The following is a 19,006-nucleotide window of genomic DNA, read 5'->3' on the forward strand; positions in this document are numbered from 1 at the left end:
AATGCATTGGGAAAAGCCCTCCAATAATGATGTCTCCATCAGCCAAAAATCCTGGCAGCTCAAAGTCTCCTTGCAGTGTGCAGGCAACCTCTGCAGCTGAATCAAGAGCTGAAGCAGAAACTGGGTAAAACAGAGACCACACAAAGAGAAGACTCATCTTTGTTTCTCTCCAACAAAGACACTGAATAATTGATGCTATTTTATCTGGTGACTTTTCCCACTGCCATGACATCGTTTAATGTTTCTCACTGGAATTAGGTGCCAGTATGAGACTGCATGCCCTGTCGTTATATAATCCCAGCAGATATAATTAAACCAAGCTTGGTTATGAGTGTACAAGACATTTGGGGTTCATTCACTGTACATTGAACACTTTGTTATGGTTTCTGGATGAGATTCTTTGTTTGAATCTGAATGGTTTTTAAATTGGATGGTTCTGATTGATTGCTTCATATTTTAACTGCTAGCCTCGAGATTTATTTTTACAGACCACTGGGGGTTTGGAACAATTCTGTCTGTCTAGCAATTAAACATTTCCATAGAGATTTTAAAGAACAATATAGACCACTGTACCTACCATGTTAAGTAAGATGTCATTATTGTGACATACTGTAACATATGTATAGAAGCCTTGTGGTAGTTTGTTGGTAAATTAATTCATCTGACGCTCCCTCATAAATGTGATCAGACTACAATCAGTGTTATGTCTTTTATTCTCAAGCGACCTGACTGTTGTTTAAAGAAACTCGTTATTGTATCATTGATTATAATGACACAGTAATGATCTTATTACTTCTGTTTATGATTGTACTCATCAAGTGCACTGCTGGGAGCTGCAAGCTGTGACAGTCTCACTCAAACAATGTGTATACATGTGTATACATAATTATACTGCCATCTAGTGTGACAAACGTAAGGCAAAATCATGTTATAACAGGGTGCAGGTATTCAAACCTGTCATTTCACAATTATAATCATATAACATATTGCTACTAGCTATGCTACTGTAGTCATTGGTTGGATTGCAGTGTTGGATTGGTAAAAAAAAAAAAAAAGTAACTTGTAAATCTGTCACATATATATATATATATATGTTTTAATCCTGGTCTCATTGTTTCTTAATAAACATACAGTCTTAGAACAACTACATTTTTTTTAAATATTCACGTTAAAACAAGTACTGTATTGAAATATTAGATATTATATTAATTGAAGTATGGTATAGGCCTACCATTTAAAATCATGTTGTAAAATGTACCCCATATGCATTTTGCAAGATCCTGTGGTAAGGTATTGATAATTAACACATTGCAACTATGCAACATCCTATGCAAAACCTGCACACATTTTGTAATGCAATTAGTATGTTAAACTATTAATATAGTAAATCTTCTGTAGGATTTTAATACATTAGTTTTAATAGTGTATGCATGGATGTCTTTGCACCTATTTTTTACAGCTAGCTGTAAACTACCAAGAGATGGGGACTTGTATTTATGAATGGACAATTCAAATTATTGCGTGGAAGGTAGTCTGGGGATATAACAACACTTTTCCGGAAGAAAGTTTAATTTTAAGGAATACAAAAATCTAAACTGTCACATATATTTTATAACTTTGAACTGTAGAATGGACGAATCAATCAATCAATAAACTGGATTAAATATAATTGCAATGAGCATTTTAAAACAGTTAAGGGAACTCGTGTAGTTAATTTAGTTTTAATAAATCACATAGACTAAATTTAAGATAGAGACTGTTGATGTTGGCATTATGCTTTTGACTGATTCTGTAGTTGCGGGGGTGAGGTGTGTGTGTGTGTGTGTGTGTGTGTGTGTGTGTGTGTGTGTGTGTGTGTGTGTGTGTGTGTGTGTGTGTTGGGGAGGGGATTATATGCCTTCGGCCACATCGGTGAAAAAAATAATTTTCGTGACAGTATAAATTATTCACCACCCAAATGAGACTGCCTAGTCTCGTGTGAATCGGGAAAGATCTGGTTATTTCATCACTTCAGGCAAAATGGCATACTTGTATATAGAGCTGCTCAAGATATCACTGTTGTTTCTTGCAGGGCTAGTAAGTCTGTGTAGGGGCACAGCATGCGTATTTCAAGGACACTATGACACTCTGAGCTTCTATGAGGAAGGTGATGTTGTTCTTGGTGGATTATTCCCTTTGCACTACAGTCCAGGGTCATACCGCCTTTCGTTTCAGAAGAAACCACAACTAAATAATTACCTTTAGTAAGTAGCTTTAAAACTGCATTCTTCACACATAAGTAAGAGGCCCACCAAGATTACAAAGTTGTAGTATCAGTGGTTATAGCCGCAATATTAATACAAATAAATAAATAATGACTTGAATTTCTGTTTCTGCAGTTTCAGCTAAAACTCTCGGGCCAAACTTGAGTATACTCACGAGTTTCTGTCCGTTTAGTTTCAGTCCTCGAGCACTGCGATGGATGCAAACCATGATCTTCGCCATTCAGGAAATAAACAATCGTCAAGACCTTCTTCCTGATGTAAAACTGGGGTACCAGATCATGGACAGCTGTGATGACATACCCGTTTCCTTGAGAAGTTCCCTGGTTCTGGTGAACGGACAGCCGGTCCAGTCCACTAACTACACGTGTGCAGCAGCTGGGAGACCCGCCTCTCCTGTCATTATAGGAGATGCGGCGTCAGGCGTCTCTATAGCGGCTCTAAGAACACTGGGGTCCTTTCGTATCCCTCTGGTAAGCCATGTTCATTATGTTTGTTTTTTCTTTTCTCTTTTTAACTGTTATATTTAATGTAGCCTTACATTTTTGTAATTATACATTCATTATACAGACTCTTTTCAGCTCTCCACCCCAAATTGAACATCCTCTTCATCTTCTTCTTCTAGGTGAGTTATTTCGCTTCTTGCAGCTGTCTTAGTAACAATAAAGAGTTTCCGACATTCATGAGAACGATGCCAAGTGATGCCTTTCAGATTAAGGCGATAGCTAAACTTGTCCATCAATTGAAATGGACCTGGGTGGGAGTCATTGGAGCAGAATCCGATTACGCCCGTTTCGCAATTCAACTGTTTATTCAAGAATCCAGCAAATTCAATGTATGTGCTGCATACATTCACTTTTACCCTGTTGTCCTTAATAAGGAAGATATAATCGAAGTAACAAATTTAATTAAAAGATCTTCTGCAAAGGTGGTTTTGAATTTTTCTGGAGAATCTCAAGTGCAGCCTATTTTCAACGAATTTAAGCGTCAGAACATCACAGACATACAATGGATAGCAAGCGAAGCCTGGGCAACAGCACAGTCTCTGTGGAGTGAATTCAAAGACGTCTTGATTGGAACTATTGGGTTTGCAATCCGCAAGGCTGACATTCCGGGTCTGAAAGCTTTTCTGGGCAGGTTGCGTCTGTCGGATGCAGACGGATTCCCCTTCATTGCGGAATTCTGGGAAGAGACGTTTGACTGTAAATTGAACGGGTCCCGGAACACCCACGCGCACGGGGGCGCAGTGTCCAGGAAGCCTTGCACGGGACTGGAGAGTCTGGAGGAGGTGCTCTCTCCATATTCAGACGTGTCCCAGCTGCGGGTTTCCTATAATGTGTACAAAGCTGTCTATCTCATAGCGCACGCACTGCACGACATGAGCGCCTGTGTGAGTGGAAACGGTCCCTTTACAAATGAGACGTGCGGGGACGTGAAACGGGTTGTTCCCTGGCAGGTGAGTTTGCAGGAAAGATGGCACCAAAACGTGGCCGAGGTCGCATAATTACTGTTTATTGATATGTCTGCTTAATTTCTTTTAGCTGTTGCATTACATGAAACGCGTGAGTTTCAGCGCCCTGGGAGAGGAGGTGCGCTTTGATGAGAACGGAGACCCGATCGCCTCCTATGATCTCATGAACTGGCACGAGGGCGCCGACGGGTCACTGCAGCTCGTGAAAGTCGGTTATTATGACGCGTCTCTGGGCAGCGAGAACGAGCTGGTTATAAATGAATCGGCCATTCGCTGGCATAGAGGGCAGCAGGTTAGTCTCATATACCCCTTTTTAAAATATTCAACTTTTTATTTCTTCTTAATTTATTTTGCTTTCAGACCATGGTTAACCTTATTAGAAGGTATTGATTTGGCCAACGTTGGCATTGAGCAGGTTTTCCTATTTGAGGATATTAGAATTGTATGTTAACAGTGGTATCTTCAGAAAGATTTAGTCAAACGTTTCATGACAGTTTAAATATGTTCAGCTGTAACATTTTTTTTAAATGCTTTAGCTTTCCATTAGATTATACCACAGTATAACTGAACTAGACTAGACCCTCCATAGTTTTTTTCCATGGCAAAACAAACATTGATACATTTATGCTGATCTATGAATCAAGAACTTAACACCAATAAAGTGTATGCACATTTATACAAAAACAAAAACATGTTGTCAAGACCATTTTTTGGGGAATAGTTTTTGTACAATGTATTTAAAAGGCTGTAATACAAATCTTTGCCTTAACCACCATGGTGTGTGTGGGTTGTAATGCTCCTTTCTAGGCCCCCAATTCTGTGTGCACTGACAGCTGTTCCCCAGGCACAAGAAAGGCCACTCGCAAGGGAGAGCCAGTCTGCTGCTTTGACTGTGTACCATGTGCTGATGGGGAGATTAGCAACAAGACGGGTAAAGAACTGCACTCAACATCATCAAATATACTACTGTGTACTGATATCCTGAATTATTGCATTCTCTCTGTCTTTCTTATCTTTCCCTAGCTGTTAAGATATTCTGATATGAAAGGTATTGATTGTGTTGTCTTGCTATTTTCACCTCTCTTACAGACTCTCTAGATTGCAGCAGGTGTTCACTGGACACGTGGTCTAACCAAGCAAGAGATCAGTGCATCCCAAAAGATGTTGAGTTCTTGTCTTATTATGAGTCGATGGGAATCATACTAACTGTGGTTTCTGTATTTGGAGCCTGTTCTACTGCAGCTGTTTCTGGGGTTTTCATCATCTTCAGAAATACTCCCATCGTCCGTGCCAATAACAGGGAGTTAAGCTTTTTACTGTTGTTGTTCCTCATTCTGTGTTTCCTTATTGCTCTCACATTCATAGGGGAGCCAACGGACTGGTTCTGCATGATCCGCTACACAGCGTTTGGAGTGAGTTTTGCTCTGTGCATTTCCTGCATTCTGGCGAAGACAGTGGTTGTCCTCATTGCTTTCAGAGCCACCCTCCCTGGTAGTGATATCATGAAGTGGTTTGGTCGTGCACAACAGAGAGCCAGTGTCTTTGTATGCACCTCTGTGCAAATCATCATTTGTATTGTGTGGCTAACTACCAGCCCTCCCTATGCTGAACATAACACCAGGTACCAGAGTGCTAAAATCATCTTGGAATGTGCTGTTGGCTCTGCTCTTGGCTTCTGGTGTGTTTTGGGTTACATTGGGTTGTTAGCTTGCATGTGTTTTGTTATTGCCTTTCTTGCCCGAAATTTACCTGACAATTTTAATGAAGCAAAGTTGATCACTTTCAGTATGCTCATATTCTTTGCAGTGTGGATAACCTTTATTCCAACGTATGTGAGCACCCCAGGAAAGTACACTGTGGCTGTGCAGATCTTTGCCATTCTGGCATCGACATTCGGTCTCCTGTTATGCATCTTTGTGCCAAAATGCTATGTTATTTTATTGAAACCAGAGAAAAACAAAAAAATTATAATTAATGGGAAATGGTAATAACCACCACCAAATGAGAAAGTAAACCATTTTATAAAGTATACTTAAACATCATTAGTCATTTTTCTTTATGTAAGTACTGTGGCTTATAATGTCTTACAGCTTTGCTAAATAGCAATGTTTATTTCAGATTTCTCAAAAGTAATAGTTAAGGTTCAAATGAATACGTCTAGAACTGGAAGACTATGGTATGGAATGGAAAAATAAAATGAGTATTTTTTTACTGAAGAAAAAGTATTGGTTAATAATGATATTTAAGATCATATAATTGTGATTGGAAAACTATGAGTGGAGATTACAAATTTAATAGTGGGTCATTCAAATACTGAATTACTTCTGTTCCAAAATAATAGACACTGGCAACTATGCACTATTTATTTAATCTATTTAATTACTTATGTATTAATGTATCTATTCAGTTATTCTATTCTACCATTACTACTAGAAGTATGCTGAAATGGACAAAAAAGCACAATGGACACAAAATACAGAGTAGTTATCAAAATACACCAGCATTATCATAGACTATACCTCATCAATTTTAGAGGGTGTGTATAGCTGGCTGCCAATGTAAGTCTACAAAGTGTAACACAGGAAAAGACAAATGGTACAACACCCTTCTGATGAATTTAGGTTTTCACAGTTATCAGAAAGTGGGCGTACTGCTGTCAAGCACAGGAAGCTTAACTGAACAATCTACAAGGAACAGTCAAATATAATATTCTATCATAGTGTGGTATGTGAACTGGACCACTGGACATGTACAGCTGATTAAAAGCTCTGTCCAATATATTGAAATATATTGATTTATACTTATGACTGTCAATACAAGTATATTCATTTATATTAATATGTAGTTGGGTATAAATCATTACATAAAAAGTTCATCTATATAGCCATGATTGTGCTTTCAAGAAACAGACAAAATCAAGGAATCACCTCAACATGAAAAAAAAGACAATAATACAGTACATTTAAGACGTATTTAGGTACTACTATAAAACTACTCAGAATTATTTACATTTGTAACCTCCAATATAGAATTATCGTGTAGCGATGTCTGTGAATGCTGCTCCTTGGTAGAGATATGATGCTGCTGATGACGGCTGAGTGCTATACTGAAATAATTAGTGGTTGTGATAAATTAGATACACTATTATTATTTTTAATTGTCCCTATACTGGAAACCTTATAGATTGTGTGAATGTCAACTACTGTACATGTGATAGAGATGCCTTTTTATAAGGAGGATCTCTGATATTGTGTGAACAACACATTGTGTCTTCAGATGACTGATTTATTCCACATGGCAGATATGCACATTATGAATCATGTCCTGAAGGAACCGATGTTTGACCCGTAGTGGCAGGGGTGCATGCGAAGGAGATGCTGGTGTTCTCGTTGAGACACGGTAGGCCGAGGGCGCGGCTTTAAAGACAGCCACACGACGTCTTGAACAGACCGATGTTGAGGTGCACAGCACCGAAGTGCAATGTTCATAAGTTAAGATGCAATAGAAGTATATGCAAACTGACTTTGTAAATATAACAGATATTGCTGACGTTTGTATACTATACATAACAGGAATTACTGAACAAGAAGTGACAACTAAAGAGTGACTTTTTGTATTCTGTAAGAACCAACACAATGTATGTATTATGTAGGTAGTAACTGGGGTTGACCTTTATGACCTGGGGCAGGATAAAACATAATATGAGATACACTGTACAGCTCCAGGAAATTGCAGGTGGCCACTGCAACTTCCATGAGTGAGCTCAATATTCTGTAGGGTGTGGTTACAGTGACATTGTTTGCCTGACCAAGCAAAGAAAAGGACATTCCTATCCCCTGATAATTTGAATACCTCACTGTACATACATACACACCTCATAGGTGGCAGACTGGGATGGATGGGAGCTGAAAATGCAGCACCATACCACTTGCCCCTCAGGAGGAAGACATTATTTGAACTAACAAACACGATTCTTTTGATTTAGTGTCCGTTTGTGGATTTCCTGTTCTTCTCTCAACAATGAAAATGTTACATCATTGTCCATCATTGAAGAAAACCATGAGATGGGGCTTTTTGAAGCTTTTGATTGGATAAACAGTCACAATACACTTTGTAATTTTTCCTTTAAAACTGTACTAATTTTTGTTAAGAATTAAGTCTCACATACATTTCTTTTCTTATTCGGCTCTGTCTCTCTGCGCTCGAGTGTGGCCAACAGGAGGGACTGAAGAAGGCTGGGTAAAAGGGGGAATTAAAAGTATTTAAAAGTATTTCTATGAAAAGAGGAAGTATCAGTGAGAAATGCCTTATAGGGAGTTGTTTTTCACAAAGTGTATGAGTGCTACAAGGTCTGCAGTTAAAGAGGAACTGAAAGATTGTATATGCCATAATTATATATATATATATATATATATATATATATATATATATATATGTGTGTGTGTGTGTGTGTGTCTGGCCTCGTGTATTGCCAACGTGAGTCAAGTCTGCCTAAACTGTCTATACCCCAGCAACAGAGGTGGAGCAGACCCTCTGAACATCTAAAACTGCCATCCGTGCCTCTTCAGGAGTGGACAGAAGTCTGTCGCGTCACAAGCATTTATGTATAACTATGACTGACTATGGAATGTAACTTGAGAAACTACACTGAGACTGTGTGAGATTCTCCCAAGTCGACTTGTGTTTGAATAAACTTCTCTGATCAACGCACTCTACCTCTCCAGTCTGAGTTATTGAAGGGAAACTCCCAGCTGGGCTATTGCTGCCGTTTCTTCAAGAACAAAATACACAGCAGTTTATGTGATGTGATAATTACAGTAAATTAAATACATAAAAATAACTTGCAGGTCCAAAATGTCAAGGAGTAGTGGACAATGATCTCTTTAGGAATATTTTCTGCAATGTTTTGGTAACAGCATTAAGAACTAAATAAAAGGGCAGTAACACAAATCAATGTCTTTACGTAGTTCGACATCAACTGTAACTGAGACATGACTTGAGGTTGCTTTCGAACTATGCAAAGACCTTGATTTTATTTGTGTTACTGCCATTGTATTTTGTTGTTACTGCTGTTTCCAAACCATTGCAGAAAAGATTCCTGAAGAGACAGCAACACTGTGGCTGAAGAAACATCTCAGTTCACAGGTATGGGAAGAATAGAAAAAACTTCACTTTTTTGTAATCTGGTGTGTGATGTGTGTAGACGTGCTTCTACTTTGTCAAGTTATTAAAAATCGGCAACTGCAGACTTTTATTAAATTTAATCATTTTTATAACCTCTGCTATAGTGAGTATACCTTCTGATTGTGTTTTTGTGATATGGTCAAAAAAGCAAAAGCATCTATGTAGAAACAGAATAAAGAAATCTCACTGAGCTGCCGATTGGCAGGGCTTTATATGTTGTTTCAGCCCAGAGTGTGAAGTAGTAAACTGACGAAGAACATTTTTCGCCTTTGGTACACTAGCCCACAATTCCACTGGCTCACTGGACAGTTTTTAAACTCCATATAATCCTGGACATCACTCATCCACTGAACCAGTGCACTAGGTTTGTGGCATGGTTCTTGCTTGTAACCAGATGTCACAGAAGTGACTTTTTTTAATCAAACATTTTTTAAACAAATATTTATCAATATGGAAAAACATTAATTAGGGACCTACTTACTAAATCTGGAAAAACACTCAAGATTAAAGTTAAATCTGTGAAAAAATAAGCAAAAAAAGTTTGTTTTATGTTTGGTGCCCCATAGGTCTCTACATATACACTACATGGTCAAAAGTATGTGGACACCTACTTGTCAAACATCAGATTACAAAATCAAGGTCATTAATATAAAGTTGTTCCCCCCTTTGGTGCTATAACAGCCTCCCCCCTTCTGGGAAAGCTTTCCACTAGATCATGGAACATTGCTGCAGAGATTTGCTTCCATTCAGCCACAAGAGCATTAGTGAGGTTGGACACTGATGTTGGGCGATGAGGCCTGGCTTGCAATCAGCATTCCAATTCATCTCATTCATCTGTGCAGGCATGTCAATTTCTTCCAAACTGATCTCGACAAACTATTTCTGTATGGACCTTGCTTTGTGCACGGGGGGCATTGTCATGCTGAAACAGGACATAGCCTTCCCCAAACCGTTGCCACAAAATTGAAAACTTAAAATTGTCTAAAATGTAATTTTATGTTGTTGCGTTAAGATTTCCCTTCAGTGGAACTATGAGGCCTAGCCTGAAACATGAAAAACAGCCCCAGACCATTATTCCTCCTCCACGAAACCTTACAGTTGGCACTATGCAAAGCTAGATTTGCCCATCAGACTGTCAGATGGTGAAGAGTGATTCATCACTCCAAATAATGCATTTCCACTGCTTCAGAGTCCAATGATGGTGAGCTTTACACCACTCCAGACCACACTTGGCATTGCGTGTGGTGATCTTAGGCTTGTGTGCAGCTGCTTGGCCGTGGAAACCCATTTCATGAAGCTCCCGACAAACAGTTCTTATGCTGATTTTGCTTCCAGAGGCAGTTTGGAACTCTGAAGTGATTGTTACAACCAAGGACAGACAGTTTTTACATGCTACGTACTTCAACACTTGGCAGTCCTGTTTTGTGAGCTTCTGTGGTCTACCACTTTGATGCTGAGCTGTTGTTGCTCCTAGACATTTCCACTTCACAACAACACTTTACAGTTGCAGGGCAGAAATTTGAAAATTTGAAAATTTGAAATTTGAAAATTTGATTTGTAGGAAAGGCGGAATCCTATGGTGGTGCCATGTTGAAAGTCACTGTGCTCTTAAGTACAGCGCATTCTAGTGCCAGTGTCTGCCTAAAGAGACTGCAAGGCTGTGTGCTTTATTTTATACACCTGTCAACAATGGATGTGGCTGAAATAGCCAAATCCACAAATTAGAAGGGGTGTCCACATACATTTGGCCATGTAGTGTGCAACTTATATATATATATATGTATATGTATACATGTATTTCAGTTCAAGACACTGACCCTCACCTACCGCTGTCTCGACCACACTGCACCAAGCTACCTTCTCCTCAGTGCCAGAAGACTAACTCTGCCTCCTCTCCACTCTGCTTCCTCCAGAGCCGCTCCTTCCCTTCCCTGGCCCCTAAATGGTGGAATGACCTGCCCACCGAAGTCAAAACAGCAGAGTCCTTGACCTCATTCCGGAGCTTACTCAAGACGCATCTTTTCCAACAGTACTTGTAATATTACTTATGTTGTAAGTCGCCCTGGATAAGGGCATCTGCCAAGAAATAAAAATAATAAAAATAATAATATGTAATAACATATAATATGTATGAGTTTTTCTTTAAAATAAATACATAAATAATACATATCATGTGTTACTAAAATATGTAAACTTATTCTAGTCAAAAGACCAGTCATTATTTTTAACATTATCCTGTTTCATAATAAAATATACTGCTATGACATATAATGTGAGTTTCTTGGGATATATGTATTATGCTATTAAAATACCATTATTGAACAAAATAAAATAATTTGTACTTATTAAATGTGCTACTTACATGGATATATCCCATTAATTATTACTAGTATTATTTTTATTTTTAACTATCCATAAGGGAAATGGGTTTCTGTACACCTGCCGGGGAAATGCAGGAAACCATAATGTTTCCACTGAATTGGAAACATAATCTCCGTTCCAATTAAATTATGCCAGTTTATATATTCACGACAAACATATGGTAGTAGACTCTCACTTAATCGATGAGATAGACGATTATTCCTTAACTTCTGACAGAAATGGCATGCTTTGGCATCGTCCTGTTCGCGTTGACAGCTCCTTTCCTAACTAGACTCCACAACACGGGCACTGAAGGCACAGCTTGTACATTTCTAGGAGAATATGACACTCCAAGCCTGTATGAGGAAGGCGATGTAGTTCTGGGTGGATTATTCCCTTTGCACTACACACCAGCGTATTTTTTTCAATCTTTTGAGAAGAAACCAGATACAATTAATTATACATAGTAAGTTATAAGTATTACTGTTACAATAATAATAATAATAATAATAATAATAATAATAATAATAATAATAATAATAATAATGACGCATGATTTTCTGTCCGTTTTAGTTTCAGTCCTCGAGCACTGCGATGGATGCAAACCATGATCTTCGCCATTCAGGAAATAAACAATCGTCAAGATCTTCTTCCTGATGTAAAACTGGGGTACCAGATCATGGACAGCTGTAATGACATACCCGTTTCCTTGAGAAGTTCCCTGGTTCTGGTGAACGGACAGCCGGTCCAGTCCACTAACTACACGTGTGCAGCAGCTGGGAGACCCGCCTCTCCTGTCATTATAGGAGATGCGGCGTCAGGCGTCTCTATAGCGGCTCTAAGAACACTGGGGTCCTTTCGTATCCCTCTGGTAAGCCATGTTCATACTTACACATAAAGACACAATCTTGTTTTAAATATGTATTTTTCATTTAAGTTTTCTATACATCTATGAGGTTTAACAAGGTTTCATTGTCAGCTAAGAATACCAACGACATGTTATGTTTTCTTACACCTCATCATCTTACAGGTGAGTTATTTCGCTTCTTGCAGCTGTCTTAGTAACAATAAAGAGTTTCCGACATTCATGAGAACGATGCCAAGTGATGCCTTTCAGATTAAGGCGATAGCTAAACTTGTCCATCAATTGAAATGGACCTGGGTGGGAGTCATTGGAGCAGAATCCGATTACGCCCGTTTCGCAATTCAACTGTTTATTCAAGAATCCAGCAAATTCAATGTATGTGCTGCATACATTCACTTTTACCCTGTTGTCCTTAATAAGGAAGATATAATCGAAGTAACAAATTTAATTAAAAGATCTTCTGCAAAGGTGGTTTTGAATTTTTCTGGAGAATCTCAAGTGCAGCCTATTTTCAACGAATTTAAGCGTCAGAACATCACAGACATACAATGGATAGCAAGCGAAGCCTGGGCAACAGCACAGTCTCTGTGGAGTGAATTCAAAGACGTCTTGATTGGAACTATTGGGTTTGCAATCCGCAAGGCTGACATTCCGGGTCTGAAAGCTTTTCTGGGCAGGTTGCGTCTGTCGGATGCAGACGGATTCCCCTTCATTGCGGAATTCTGGGAAGAGACGTTTGACTGTAAATTGAACGGGTCCCGGAACACCCACGCGCACGGGGGCGCAGTGTCCAGGAAGCCTTGCACGGGACTGGAGAGTCTGGAGGAGGTGCTCTCTCCATATTCAGACGTGTCCCAGCTGCGGGTTTCCTATAATGTGTACAAAGCTGTCTATCTCATAGCGCACGCACTGCACGACATGAGCGCCTGTGTGAGTGGAAACGGTCCCTTTACAAATGAGACGTGCGGGGACGTGAAACGGGTTGTTCCCTGGCAGGTGAGTTTGCAGGAAAGATGGCACCAAAACGTGGCCGAGGTCGCATAATTACTGTTTATTGATATGTCTGCTTAATTTCTTTTAGCTGTTGCATTACATGAAACGCGTGAGTTTCAGCGCCCTGGGAGAGGAGGTGCGCTTTGATGAGAACGGAGACCCGATCGCCTCCTATGATCTCATGAACTGGCACGAGGGCGCCGACGGGTCACTGCAGCTCGTGAAAGTCGGTTATTATGACGCGTCTCTGGGCAGCGAGAACGAGCTGGTTATAAATGAATCGGCCATTCGCTGGCATAGAGGGCAGCAGGTTAGTCTCATATACCCCTTTTTAAAATATTCAACTTTTTATTTCTTCTTAATTTATTTTGCTTTCAGACCATGGTTAACCTTATTAGAAGCTATTGATCTGGCTAACATTGGCTTTCAACATATCCTACTATTTAAGTATATTCAAATTGTTTTTTAGGATTGTAGTTTTGTGTCTGAATTGCTGTGTGAAAGATTTCATTCAATTCAATTCAATTGTTAAAACCAAATGTTAATTTAGAGTTTGCCCTCATACAGATTAATTTACACATAAAACAATGTTTTTTTTTCCAGAGCAGAATAAATAGTATAAGACACTGGGTTATTGTTTGAATACAAAAATTGCATGAAGATGTTAAAATAAATTTTCTCAAGATCCCTTTATTTTGAATTGTTTTTTGTACAGAGTATTTGAACAGCTGATTAAGGCAACACTGTGCCTTTGAAGATTACCTTATGCTTTGTTTCAAGATCTGTGTTAAACTAATACAAGTATGATGGAAATGTGTCTATTTACTAACAATGTATGTGCAAGGAGGAATAATCAGAATCAGAATCAGAATAATAGTTCTCTGTGCCTTAACCAGCGTGGTTTGTGTGTGAATTGTAATGCTTCTCTCCAGGCCCCTCGATCTGTGTGCACTGACAGCTGTTCCCCAGGCACAAGAAAGGCCACTCGCAAGGGAGAGCCAGTCTGCTGCTTTGACTGTGTACCATGTGCTGATGGGGAGATTAGCAACCAGACGGGTAAAGTACTGCACTTAACATCATCATGTATACTACTGTGTACTGATATCCTGAATTATTGCATTCTCTCTGTCTTTCTTATCTTTCCCTAGCTGTTAAGATATTCTGATATGAAAGGTATTGATTGTTTTGTCTTGCTATTTTCACCTCTCTTACAGACTCTCTAGATTGCAGTTGGTGTTCACTGGACACGTGGTCTAACCAAGCAAGAGATCAGTGCATCCCAAAAGATGTTGAGTTCTTGTCTTATTATGAGTCGATGGGAATCATACTAACTGTGGTTTCAGTATTTGGAACCTGTGCTACTGCAGCTGTTTCTGGGGTTTTCATCATCTTCAGAAATACTCCCATCGTCCGTGCCAATAACATGGAGTTAAGCTTTTTACTGTTGTTGTTCCTCGTTCTGTGTTTCCTTATTACTCTCACGTTCATAGGGGAGCCAACGGACTGGTCCTGCATGATCCGCTACACAGCGTTTGGAGTGAGTTTTGCTCTGTGCATTTCCTGCATTCTGGCGAAGACAGTGGTTGTCCTCATTGCTTTCAGAGCCACCCTCCCTGGTAGTGATATCATGAAGTGGTTTGGTCGTGCTCAACAGAGAGCCAGTGTCTTTGTATGCACCTCTGTGCAAATCATCATTTGTATTGTGTGGCTAACTACCAGCCCTCCCTATGCTGATCATAACACCAGGTACCAGAGTGCTAAAATCATCTTGGAATGTGCTGTTGGCTCTGCTCTTGGCTTCTGGTGTGTTTTGGGTTACATTGGGTTGTTAGCTTGCATGTGTTTTGTTATTGCCTTTCTTGCCCGAAATTTACCTGACAATTTTAATGAAGCAAAGTTGATCACTTTCAGTATGCTCATATTCTTTGCAGTGTGGATAACCTTTATTCCAACGTATGTGAGCACCCCAGGAAAGTACACTGTAGCTGTGCAGATCTTTGCCATTCTGGCATCGACATTCGGTCTCCTGTTATGCATCTTTGTGCCAAAATGCTATGTTATTTTATTGAAACCAGAGAAAAACAAAAAAATAATAATTAATGGGAAATGGTAATAACCACCACCAAATGAGAAAGTAAACCATTTTATAAAGTATACTTAAACATCATTAGTCATTTTTCTTTATGTAAGTTACAGCATAAACTGACTGTTAAAGCCTCTTGCTAAAAAGCAATGTTTTTTTCAGATTTCTCAAAAGCAATAGTTTAGGTTCAAATGTATAAATCTAGAACTGGAAGACTATATGGAATGGAAAATCACGATTTTTTTTATACTGAAATACAATTGTTAATACTACTACTACTAATAAAATGCAAGATCATTTAATTTGTAAATTATAATCTACACCACACTAACTCAGTGAAGATCACCTCATATCTAATCCATTCAATTACTTTACTTTTGGAACAAAAGTAATTAAGTTATTGTAAGCTGTGCCTGAGTTTATGTATTCATCTATCCATCTCTATTTATTTACTGATTAATGAATGAATGAATTAAATTCTTCTAGTCTGGCATCAATTAATTTGTACTGGAAGTAAGTTGAAACTGTGACAAGTATGGACGATAATTTGTAATCAATCAAAATCCAAATCAATCAATAAATAAATACTTAAATAGGCTTACATAAATAAATAAATAATGGAATGTTGCAGTAAATACATAAATAAATTAATGTTGAAACATATACTTGCATTGATACATTGGTATACTCATTTATATATGTATTTATTTCAATATATATTTCATTTTTTCATTGTCTACCATTTAGTAATAGTCCATGAAAGTGCTATTGGTTGGTAGGTTTTATCCCTCCCCGCCAGTGAAGCAGATTCAAGCATGTCATTGGTCAAACATTTTGGGGCTGTGCTCGATTGAGACTGCTATTTTAAAGCTTTTAAAAATATAAAAATGACTATCTTCCAGCCCCAATAGTTTTTTAGTGAGATTTTCAGGGAACTAAACACATTAGCAAACAAAATGATTATAATACAGTAGAAAACCTTTTCGAATGACTAGTTCACATTGCGATTATGATATCGACAATGTAATTGTCAGTATTTTGCAAGACGTTTTGGACAGCATCTCACTGCAAGAGAAAGACATGTCAACGTAAAGCAGAAACCATCTGGTCGACCATCATTATTATTTATCATCTGGGACAATTGAGGCTAGGTTTGCATGCTGCTGAAATTGCAAACCTATTTGGTGTGTCGGAAAGCACTGCAAGGAGAATGATGTTCTATAACGATGTAAATATTGTAAACAAAATATATATATAGTAAACAAAACAAAAATAAAGTTTAGAAAAGAGATGTTGAGATAAAAAATAAAATAATCGAAAGCAAAATATATAGAATTGTAAACAAAAATCAAAAATAATGATATTAAAGATGCTTCAATCTTTGCTTTTGCTTTCGTTTACGAGTTTTGGCACTGTTTTGTCGTAAGGGCGGGGCATAGATGGAGGCGTAGGTCATGGCTCTCCATTGGTCAACTACATTTGAGTGACGGTTCTTCCTAACCCAATCAGTGAGTAGGTGGGCTGGTCTGGGTGATCATTGTGTGGGATGGTAATCGATTGTCTCGGTTTCAAAAGCAGCGCCGGTTCAGCGATTCCTTAGACATCCTGTGTGTTCATATACCTGCAGTCAAAAGCTGGAAAATCCCCATACTGGATCGCTCTGTCCTCTTCAAAATATCCTCCCCCCATTGAGCACTGAAATAAAACACAGGATTCACCTGCTACGTGCAGAGTAAAATGTTTAGTATCATGTTCATATTCATAACACAGTACCAGACTGATGGAGCTCACATCATCTAGCAAGAGGCAATTGTAGCGGCATTGTATTAATTAAGAGCATGTGATGTCCCAGTTTAGGTAAGTTTAAGTAAGAAACACACACACGCATATGCACAGTCACCTACAAAACCACTGGCACCATTGATAAAGATTAGAATAAAGGCTGTATAAAATAAACACATATGTAATATGTCGAAATGTCTAGAAATTGTATATAACTTCCATTAAAAACATGCCTTGTTTATAATTAAATTCCGAAGCCATGTAGTTGCACCCACTCAGTCCTGTGGGTACAATCAGTGGTGAAGTCAAAGATTTGTTGCATAGTGGAGACTGTCAGACCAGCTCATCTGCTCACTGATTGGGTTAGTAAGAACTGCCACTCAAACCTACTGGACTAATTGAGACTAATTGTGTTCACACTTCGCAGGTTTGGTTGGATTAAAACGAACTCTGGTGTGATTGCTCTGTTAGTGCGGTTCATTTGAACAAGTGTGAACGCTGCCACCCGAACCTTGGTGCGCATCAAACAAGCGGACCGAGACCGCCTGAAAAGTGGGTCTGGGTCCGTTCCAAACGAACTCTGGTGCGGTTCAATGGATATGAGCAGAAGGCAACATTGAAAAATTAGCAGGTTAAGCTCCTTATTAACATTTGGCTCGACGAGCATATTTCCAGCATACTCGAAAAAACGCACAAAAATGCTCAAGTGTTCAAAATGTTCAGTGATAGGTTAAGGGAAAGTGGAACAGTGCCGCATTAAAGTGAAGAAGCTGCATCAACAGTACTGTACATTAAGGTGCGTCGAAGTGGCAGCTCTGGTGAAGAAAATTATAAATTTTGATGGTATGAAAACATGGATCAAATTCTTGGCACACGTCCGACTTCCAACCCTGTAAATGCCATTGAATCAACTGAAGAGTCCACCGAGACCACTACAGCAGAAACAGACGAAAACTTGGAACTGAACGACATGAAGAAATCATTTAATGCTGACAATGAAGACTCCTGTTGCCGATTGTTAGCTAATCAAACAATATGATTTTATCGAGAACCAAGGCTTAGCAATCGGGATCAGCCCGCTAGGACGAGAATTTGGTTACTTAGCAATTAAACAAGCTAATATTAGGTGGCAGGTGCCACGATTTTTTTTTTTTTTTTTTTACGTTGTTCGGCAAGTTCTGTTGCAAAATATACGTCATAAAAGCAAATCAGGTTGTGACCTTTTCCTTATGGCTTTTGTTTAGGTTCGGTGTTAAAAATGCCAGTGTGAACGTTAAGCGAACCAGGAATAAATGTATCATTTTCGTTTTTGTTCCGGACCAGGAGAACCAAGAGAACCGAACTACAAGTGTGAACACACCCTTAGATTGCAGTCACACATGATAGAACACAGCACAAAAAGGATTGACCAATGGCATGTTTGAATCGGCTTCCCTTGGGGGGGAGGGACAAAACCTAGTACAAACCAATAGCAATTTCATGGTCTATTATTGAATGGTTGACAATGAAAATATTAAATGAATTGAAATAAATGAATGTATATTGAAATAAATGAATGTTGAAATAAATGAATGTTGAAATAAATAAATACATGATAAAACGTATATATTTCAGTATATATTTCAACATATATTTAAACATGCATTCATTTCGATATTAATTAATGTATTTATGTATTTCAACATTACATTATTTATTTAAGTATTTATTTATTAATTGATTTTGGCACAACTTATCCTGCCTAAATAGGCAAGCACAATGGAGTATAAATGTTTGTCCAGACACAGCATACAATGCAGCGTATGAAAGATTATACTGCCATCTAGTGCGTCAGAAAATATGATACAGTAAACTGACATCCAGTGACATTCCGATGGATCATTTCAACGTAATGATCAGCGCAAGTTTATTAGGAATAAGAACATGCGTAGGTCCGAAGAAGCCTACATCTAGGCTATAGACTATAATGAATGGAAACAAATAATTTGACAGGGTGTGTACAGCTG

General features: G+C 38.6%; 2 protein-coding genes across 2 annotated transcripts; both read left to right on the forward strand.

Moving 5' to 3' along the window:
- Position 1: 1 nt before the first annotated feature.
- LOC136753876 (extracellular calcium-sensing receptor-like) lies at positions 2-8,100 on the forward strand. The gene is made up of 6 exons (XM_066710258.1): positions 2-83; positions 2,379-2,734; positions 2,887-3,717; positions 3,803-4,024; positions 4,540-4,663; positions 4,822-8,100. Exons 1-6 carry the CDS (start codon positions 2-4, stop codon positions 5,718-5,720), a joined length of 2,514 nt encoding a protein of 837 aa, XP_066566355.1. The 3' UTR covers positions 5,721-8,100.
- A 3,784-nt stretch (positions 8,101-11,884) lies between these two features.
- Positions 11,885-15,588, forward strand: LOC136753877 (extracellular calcium-sensing receptor-like). The gene is made up of 5 exons (XM_066710259.1): positions 11,885-12,148; positions 12,308-13,138; positions 13,224-13,445; positions 14,068-14,191; positions 14,350-15,588. Exons 1-5 carry the CDS (start codon positions 11,885-11,887, stop codon positions 15,246-15,248), a joined length of 2,340 nt encoding a protein of 779 aa, XP_066566356.1. The 3' UTR covers positions 15,249-15,588.
- The last annotated feature ends 3,418 nt before the right edge of the window (positions 15,589-19,006 follow it).

This window comes from Amia ocellicauda, chromosome 7 (genome assembly GCF_036373705.1).
Source record: "Amia ocellicauda isolate fAmiCal2 chromosome 7, fAmiCal2.hap1, whole genome shotgun sequence".
In the NCBI taxonomy this organism is placed as follows: Eukaryota; Metazoa; Chordata; class Actinopteri; order Amiiformes; family Amiidae; genus Amia; species Amia ocellicauda.

Excerpts from the sequence above, each read along its gene's own strand:
- LOC136753876 (XM_066710258.1), top strand. The coding sequence starts at position 2 with ATGCATTGGGAAAAGCCCTCCAATAATGATGTCTCCATCAGCCAAAAA. Across the intron at positions 3,718-3,802 it reads AACGGGTTGTTCCCTGGCAG|CTGTTGCATTACATGAAACG; the intron begins GTGAGTTTGCAG and ends AATTTCTTTTAG. Across the intron at positions 4,025-4,539 it reads GCTGGCATAGAGGGCAGCAG|GCCCCCAATTCTGTGTGCAC; the intron begins GTTAGTCTCATA and ends GCTCCTTTCTAG.
- LOC136753877 (XM_066710259.1), top strand. The coding sequence starts at position 11,885 with ATGATCTTCGCCATTCAGGAAATAAACAATCGTCAAGATCTTCTTCCT. Across the intron at positions 13,139-13,223 it reads AACGGGTTGTTCCCTGGCAG|CTGTTGCATTACATGAAACG; the intron begins GTGAGTTTGCAG and ends AATTTCTTTTAG. Across the intron at positions 14,192-14,349 it reads GGAGATTAGCAACCAGACGG|ACTCTCTAGATTGCAGTTGG; the intron begins GTAAAGTACTGC and ends CCTCTCTTACAG.